This window comes from Orycteropus afer, unplaced genomic scaffold (genome assembly GCF_000298275.1).
Source record: "Orycteropus afer afer isolate SDZICR_OR568_19922 unplaced genomic scaffold, OryAfe1.0 scaffold00371, whole genome shotgun sequence".
Classification (NCBI taxonomy): Eukaryota; Metazoa; Chordata; class Mammalia; order Tubulidentata; family Orycteropodidae; genus Orycteropus; species Orycteropus afer.
The window spans coordinates 1,780,073-1,788,706 of NW_006921958.1; the positions used below are offsets into that span (position 1 = coordinate 1,780,073).

The window sequence follows — 8,634 nt, forward strand, 5'->3', positions numbered from 1 at the left end:
CCGCTGTAATGAACACTTAGCCGTTTCCCAGTGTGCTGTATTTGCTCTACCATGTGTCTATCCGTTTCTCCATTCCTCCGTCTACAGTTCAATCCATCTTCCCTTTCTGGACTGGATTTTTTAAAAGGAGGAAGAGAACCGTAGAGGAGAGAAAGGCGAACTCAGAAGGGAAAAAAGCATGTAAAATAAAAGGAGTCATTTAATTCTTCCAATCAATCTTATTATCCATATCTTCCACAAGACAGATCTGGGCAAGTTAAATGATGAAACCAAATTATATAGCTGGTTAAGTGGTGGAACTGGGCCTGAAAACCCAGGAAGCCTGGCTCAAGGTCCACGCCAGCCGGTGAAAGGGAGAACGATGGATGGAGAACATGAAGGATCAGGCACAGGTGTTCAGACTGAGACAATCACCACACAGGACTGCTACGCTCAAAGAGGAGAGCGACAATGTGCAAACGGAATTAAAGAACATAGCGGTACAGACTAGAAACAAGGAGCTCTTGCTCTGAAAAATTAAAGCCCCTGAATCCATGCACCTGCAAACGCTGATCTGCAGACCATACCTGCGGCCTGAGGACCCGGACGATCACAGCTCGCAGCTGCTCGTGCTGGCGCCTGAACTTCCGCATCTGGTCCAGGCGCGCCTGGAGCTTCCGGTGGGCAGGGTTGATCCGCCACACCATCTTCAGGTTCTCCTCCCTCTTTCTCTTCACGATGTCCCTCAGCAGCACCTGCAGTTTCTCATACTCGTCATCCCAGGTCTGGAAAACTTCAAAGCACGCCACCATGACCTAGGGCGGGGTGGACGGAGGGCACGTGTGATTAAAGAAAGCTGTGTTCACCCAGTGGCCTGAGACTAGGTCTCAGACATACAAAAACTCACCTTTTCAAATTCCTCATAAGCGACATGCATCAGTTTCCGAGTTCCCAGCACCTTGAGTAACTGAGAACTCAGGTCTCTTGAAATCGCCTCCACCAAACGCAGCGCCCTCTGAATGGGGTACTTTGTGTTTCGGATCTTTCGCAAATGGGTGAAAATGGCGACAAGGGCCTGCCTGATTTTGTCCAGCTCCGTGGCAGACAGGAGATCGTTCAGAGGAAAGTCCTTCATTAGAGGGTTGTAGTCATTCACAGTCTCCAAGGCCTGCTTTAGACCTGGACGAACAGAGAAACCATTGACAGTGGTCAGAGAAAGTAATACAACTAGATGCCATTCATCCTGGGCTTGATGCCAGGTGAGTAAACTGTCAGAGCTCCTTCCAGCAGGGCATTTTAATGCCGAAACTACCGAGGATAGCTGGAAAAGAGAGCACTGGCAGGATGGGCCTGTGTTTGTTCCTCTCGGAGCACAGGCCCAAGGCCCTGCCTCAGAGCTGACCTATCGAACTTCCCACACGTTCTGTATGTTACAGATCCACACCTTCTGCCAAGAGCAAGGAAGAGCTGAAATGCTACAATCAAGTGCGTGCATCATCCTGGGGAAAGAGACACTTAACCTCGTGCCCATGCCCCAGGCTAGGCAAGCCGGTTATGGACATGGAAACACAGGTCCTGGTCTACTTCTCAACTGTCTCTGGTGTGAGAATAAAGTATCATTGTTGCCAGGTGAGAAACAAAAGTCTCAGGGTGTTTAAAAAAAAAAAAATTCAATGCACGCATTTCCGCATCAATGACCAGGTGGTGTGTGCAGCGTCACCCACACAGCCTGAGGGAGGTGCCATTGGGGAGCTCCTTGACCCCGTGAGCACCACACCCTTCGGCCAGGGGAGGCGGACCCTGACAACCACTGCAGCCTGATTCCCAGTCCTGTTATGTCAGTTTTCTTTTTTTAATTTAAAAACCTCAAAAGGGACCAGGTTTGCTGGTCTTACAGAGCCTGCTGGAACCCCTAAGACTATGGCCCCTAGCTGCCTTCAGGTCTGGAATTGAACACACTCCCGTGGCTTCCAGCCAAACAAAAGACAGGCAGATGAGCTGAACATTTACATCAGACAGATATACTCCTTGGAGAGATCAATCATGGGAGAACAGAAGGGCTGTGTATGCACAGGGAGACAGCTCGAGGGGCAGGAGTGCATGGAGGGAAGGACACAGGAAAGAGGAGGCTATGCGGAGGAAGTGGGAAGAGAGCTGTAGTCAATGTCATGAGACAAAGTGTATGTGAGCTGCTATATGGAAGATGAATTTGCTTTGTAAACTTTCACCCAAATCACAATAAAATTAAAAAAAAAAACAAAAAACCTTCCTATGTTTTTGGTGAAGGTTTACATAGCAGTTCCGGTTTTCACCTAACAACTTCTACACCACTTGCTCAGGACACTGGTAACAGGCTTCACAGGGGGGGACAGTGTCCCTGTGCCCACTCTGGCTACTCTGTTGCCTTTACGAACCTAGCTTCCCTGCCCACCTTTGTTTTAAAGTCACGGTTGGCCACTGGTCTCAAAGGTACTGTTTTAAAGGAGCACAGTACTCGTGGGTGATAGTCTTCATTTTGCAAGTCAATCTGTTATTTAGCTAAAAGGTGCCTGGGACTCTTACACGTTTCTTGCGAGCCGAGCTGTGCGGCAGCGCCTGGCCATGCACACGCCTGTGAGCCTGTGTGCTAAGGCAGCGCCACATGCCCCACCCTGTTCAGAGGGAAGTGATTCTGACCACTAATCCAACAAGGAACAAGGCAGGGAAGAGGGCCAGGAGCAGGTGGCAGGTGGAGGGACAGTCTGGAGTGCTGGCCGGCCCCCTCCCACAGCCACCTGGGCACATTCCTTCCGCTTAAATGAAACCATCTGCCTGCCAGACCTGTGCAAGCACAAACGGCTTCAGACCAAAGCATAGCCCATGCCAGGGCCCAGAAGGCAGCAAACAGGAGGAAACTCCCAGGGCTGCCAGGCTCGTGCCTGGTCCCCAGTTTCTGTTCTGGAAACCCCTGAAGAGACAAGAAGCAGGGATGTGGGGAAATCGCTCTCATTATCTAAAACAGAAGGAAAGACGTGGCAAGGGGCAAGAGAGGACAGAGGCAGGAGAGATGGTGTGTCCGTGAGCCCTCATCTCCATCCTCAAAGGCCAGCTGGACAGCGAGGGGTCTGCGCGTCGGCGCGGGCTCCCACCTGTGTCGGTATCAAAGCTGACTGTGGCATGGAAGCGCTTGCCGTGCTTCAAGATATCCAGGGTGAGGAGGACCTCGGGGCTCTCCCGCTTCTCCTGGATGCGGTACAGCGCACGCTCCAAGTTCAGCCAGAAACTGATTTCCTGCAGGGCAGTTCCTGACGCAGGATCTCGATCGAGTTTGGTCACCTTTACAGACACAACAGTGTTGACGGGTATTGAGTATTTGTGCACAGACAAGAAGGGCATCACTAACAGATACAGGTGTCACAGCCTTCCCGGGTGCAAGTGGATTGCCTTCTCTCAAATTAAAGTGGGTTTGATCTGACGTCAAAGGTCAACCAATATTAGCACTCTCTCTGGGTCCATTCTACACAATCTCAGGTTGTGCCCGGCCACCCTGCCCAGACCAGCATCAGTCCTCTGCCCAGCACTCACAGGCCAAGAGCAGGCACCACCAACAAGTTATCGTAGTTCACTTCACGGACAAACCGTGGCCCAGTTTTCCCACATGGACACTCAAGCATCCTGCGTGTTTTCAGCACTGTGCTCTCTCACCTTTTGGATTTCCCGGATCCAGCGGTTAACTCCAGACTGCAACTGATTGAGAAAAGTTGGGTCTTCAACCTTCTCTCCAAAGTCAGTCACTTTGGGCTTTTCTCCCCGCTCATAGCACTGTTTTGCCACATTGGTAATAATCGGGTGGATGGGCAGGCTGATCTCTGGAATCTCAATATTCTGCTGCAGGTGAAGGAGCCCCATTTCAAGCTCTGCAATCTTCTTCTCCACTGATGGAGCCATTTTATCACCATCCCTAAAAAGTGTGAAACACCTCAGAGTTAGCATGAGCTCAGTCTCCACAGAGATCCCAGTATTCCAGGATCAACAAACATTGACAGTATACTTAGTTATGAAAACACAGGATTCATGTCCTCCGGGTTACTAGCTCCACCCTCTCCAACCTGAATTCTACATCATCTCCCCTGAAGTCTTGGGAGCATTAAGTGAAATATGACATTCAGACCGACCAAGGAAAATGGCTTTTACCTGTCTGCCTTGCCAGACTCTCTGATGTAGGACTTAAAGAAAGGAGCCACGGCATTGCAGATGAAAGAATGCAACGTTTCGTACGGCGAGTCTTCGCTGAGGGTGAGGACCCGGAGCTGAGACGACACTGGTTTGTCTGCATCGATCACGGGGGTCCGTTTAATGAAGGCCAAGCTAAGAAGCAAGCAACAGAGCTCAGGAGGCAGAGTCTCATCCTAATCAGCATCAACTGCAGCCTTCCTGACATCAGGTATAAACCGAGTTCATCTGAATGCTTCAATTTAAAACTCAAATTAAGAATAGTTCAAACACCAGGTCTGCTGGTCTGATGAAGCCTGATGGAGCCACCAAGACTATGGCCCCTAGCTGCCCTTCAGGTCTGGAATTGAACCCACCCGTGGCTTCCAGTCAAACAAAAGACAGGCATATGAGCTGAACATTTACATTAGGTAGATACACTCCTTGGAGAGATCAATCATGGGAGAATAGAAGGGCTGTGTATGCTCAGGGAGACAGCTAGGGGAGGGGCAGGAGTGCATGGAGAGAAGGACACCGGAAGAGGTAACTATGGGGAGGAAGTGGAAGGGGGGCTGTTGCATTGTGGGCAATTATAGTCAATGTCCTGAGACAAAGTGTACAGGAAGTGCTGTATGGAGAGTGAATTTGCTCTGAAAACTTTTACCCAAATCACATACACATACAAAAAGAATAGTTCAAACAACTGCTTTTCTAATAGTGAAATGCACTGCTGCTCTTTTTCCATTCACTTAGGTAAGCACTAGTGAGTTAAGATCAGGCTCACAGCTTGTTGCCATGAAGCCAAGCAATGGGAACTTGTCTCACAGACGACTTAGGAGTGCCTCACTGTGACTAGCTTGCACTAACCACCATAAGCTAGCAAGCCATTACCTGCTTCACTATGATCTGGTACTAATTTGCACCATTCAGTGCCGGCATTGAGGGGTAGATCAGCTTGAATAAGATTCGCCACAGGTTACAGTGACGAGAGGGCACTCCAGGGTCTCACAACCTTGCCAAGACCAACTACAGGCTCTTCCGGTTCCATTTCCTACTGCGCACCCTCTTCCCAACCCCGAGACGTCCACTCCCCAAATGCATCACGTGCGTTTGCCAAGATGTGTCTTCACCTGCTGCCACTCTAGGCAACCCTCAAAGCCCTACCCCCAACGGCCTCCTCCACATCAATCTCTCAGTTCCCCACGTTTCCATGGAAACTTGCACCCTAAGATCATGCCAAGTATCCTAGCATTGGCTGTGTACCTGTCTCTCTTCCTCCCAAAAGATCACAAGCTTCCTGTGACCAGAGCCGGTCTGACCTCCAGCACGCCTCTCCACTTACTGCCACACCCTGTATGGACCAGCCGCCAAACCGACAGCTTCCAGCGCTGTGTGTGCTGTCCGGTTCCCAGCCCAGGACTTTACACAGAACATCTCACATTACTCCAAAAAGTCAAGGAGGCTTCCCGGCGTGAGACACCAAGAAAGAACAAAGTCACCCCAGTATTCCTGCCAGAAACATCTACCCTGCACCCAACCACAGGGAACCAGCAGATCAACTTGACTAAGGGATGCTCCACAACACCACTGGCCTGTCCTCAGACGTCAGTCACATGAAAGGCACTGAGAGGCTAAGTGCTACTCCTGATGAAAGGTGAGCAGAGACAGGAAAACACGTGCAGCACGTGACCCGGGCCTGGATCCTGGATCGGAAAGATTACTACAAACTTTGCATATGCACTGTAATTAGGTAATGCTATTGTACCAATTTTACATTTCCTGAATCCAACAATTACACTGAAGTTATGAACAAGAATCTCCTTGTTCTTAGGAAATACACATTGCAACGCTGAAGGGGGAAGGGGCATTGTGGTAGTTAAGTTTGTGTGTCAACCTGGCTGGGCAGCTGGATGTAGTATTCCCCATGATGACACCAGTAAATTACAACTCCATGGTGGAATCTACTGTGGGCAGCTGAGTAGATGCCTTAGGGATGTGGTCTGCTTCCTGTATATAAGGAGAAGCCTTGGGGAACAGTCTCTAGCTTATGGCACGCTTGAATTCTGCATGTAGCCACGTCATTGTTCAGCAGCCTGCCATGCTCTGCCGACCTTGGGACTTTCAATGGACTTCAATTAATGGCCTGCCGTGTGGTTTAGTAACATTGGAACTGAGCCTTTTTACTTGTCAGCCTTGGGCTTGTCAGTCTCAGCAGCCAGCAGCTGTCTGAGTGAAGAAAAGCCTCTAGCTCCAGCGGGCCGGGAGCAGGAGGCAGAGCTGAAGCCAAAGGTTGAGGGGCTTTCTTTCATCCAGCCCCTAGAGCCTGACACTTTGAACTTGGACTTAAAGCCTCCAAATTGTATGAGTATAAACTCCTGTTTGTTCAAGCCATCCCATTCGTGGTATCTTCTGTTAGAGCAACACAAGGTAACCAAAACCGGCATGTTTTCCGTATGCCCACAGTAATCATGGAAACAGGGCAAAATGTTAATGAGGGACAGAGCTGAGGGAAGGTTACTGGGAGTTTATGTACTATTTCAGGCAACTCCTCTGTATACCTGAAATTATTCAGAATAAGAGTTTTAAGAAGTCAACACAGGATCAATGATAGTACTGATATGTTTAAATTAGGACACGTCTGCTGGCGTGTAAACTGGCACTTTTCAGGAAAGTGGGAAACCTGGTGACATGCATGAGACCTCAGTGATGAACTCCCTCTGAGCCAGTCACGCTATCAGGAGGATTTCCCCTGAGACAAATCGGGATACCTGCACGTAGCAATGTGAGCTAGCAACTTACGATAACAAAAAGTCAGACGCAACCTGTAGACAGGTTAGGCTAAGGACAGCACAGCTCAAGTGTAAGATGGACACCGTGACAGCCATTCAAACAAACATATACTTTTGAATTGATACCGACTTAGGAATCATCTTATTTTGAACACGTGAAATCAGAGATAAGATACTGAATATAAACAGCTGAAAACAATCTTCTTAGAATGTTTGCTGTTCTCTCAGGAGTCACATTGAATTCCCACAAATTCTTCGTCTCCAGGCCCCTATCGCCACGACTCACCTGTTGGACTTAACCCCATAATGAATGTCTATGTTGATGTTATAGGAAATGAATTCTTTCTCCTCTTCTCCTTCATCACCAACGTCCTCTATAATAAAAATAAATATTGTATCAAATCTGTATCAACATTTACAACTCTTATTTATTTCAGCAGTGGTTAGAAAATGACTGACTTCACTCCCACCCAGAACTTGGTGCCCACCTACTTCTTCCTTCCACTTCCTTCCACTTTTCTGACTCCTGACTCCGTCACCATTTGTTGTGTGACCTCGGGCAAGGTGGGTAACTTCTCTGTGCCCCATTTCCTCGTCTATGAAATGGGACGGCGCGTGTCTGGGCCGACCATGCCCATGAAGCAGCAGAGCAGTGCCTGGCTGCCCGGCAATGCTGGGTGCGTGCACCACCCCCAGGTCCTCGGTTGATCCTAGCTGCTCCATCCTGTGCTCCGGACACAGGTCACTTCAGTCCCCAAACACACAGTGCATCCAAGCTCAGCTGTTGACCAGCACTTAGCCCGTGACGGGCATTTCACTACAGTGTTACTTGTATCCCACACTTGACCCTCCCGGCCACCCTATAGAGGCTGCGTGATAATGTCTATCCTTGTTTTCCAGTAAGGAATGTCAGTGCATTGCCCATGGTCACACAGCTGGCAAGGGATGAAGCCGAATACAGAAGTCTGGGTACCAAAGTCCAAGCTCCTCCCTCTACGTGGTACAGCACTGCCCCTTCCGGGCCAGCCCCCTCCCCCGCACGCCCCTGTAAGAAAACAGCTGCCAAGTGACCCTGCAGCGACACCAGAGGCAGCATCACCCACATGTGTGCTCCTCCCTCTGCTCCGAGCCCACACTAGCCAGTGTGCTGGGCTGAAGTTCCCACAGCACCTCCACCTGCCTGTGAGGCCCTGGGAATCAGGGCCCAGCAAGCTTCCCCACAGCCACATGGATGTGAATTTGCAAAGGTTTATGGGAGTCTAACAGGACAGCCTCAGACGCCTGCGCACTAATTGCTAAATAATCAAAAATCAAAATTAAGAAAATGCGAAATGCTGGTGAGGGTGTGGAGAGACTGAAACCCGCGTACATTGCTGGTGGGATTGTAAAAAGGTACATCCACTGTGGAAAATGGTATGGCGCTTCCTTACAAAGCTGGAAATAGAAATACCACATGATCCAGCAATCCCACTACTAGGTCCATATCAGAGAAATAAGAGCCATGGCACGAACAGAGATGTGCACACCTAAGATCACTGAAGCACTATTCACAATAGCAAAAAAATGGAAACAATCTACATGCCCATCAACGGAGGAAAAGATCCACAAACCATGGTCCATACACTGTGGAACACTAAACACTACAGGACGTCAAAATGCAATGATGCATCTGAGA

General features: G+C 49.4%; 1 protein-coding gene across 1 annotated transcript in view; it reads right to left on the minus strand.

The window, feature by feature from the left end:
* The window catches only part of DYNC1H1 (dynein cytoplasmic 1 heavy chain 1), an 80,446-nt gene that overhangs the window by 64,100 nt on the left and 7,712 nt on the right, over positions 1–8,634 (minus strand). Inside the window, exons 2-7 of the mRNA XM_007953130.1 lie at positions 7,246–7,333; positions 4,153–4,326; positions 3,664–3,919; positions 3,108–3,294; positions 887–1,158; positions 567–794 (exon numbers count right to left, since the gene is read on the minus strand). Of these exons, the coding sequence (XP_007951321.1) occupies positions 567–794; positions 887–1,158; positions 3,108–3,294; positions 3,664–3,919; positions 4,153–4,326; positions 7,246–7,333 (1,205 nt within the window). The remainder of the gene's footprint in view (positions 1–566; positions 795–886; positions 1,159–3,107; positions 3,295–3,663; positions 3,920–4,152; positions 4,327–7,245; positions 7,334–8,634) is intronic.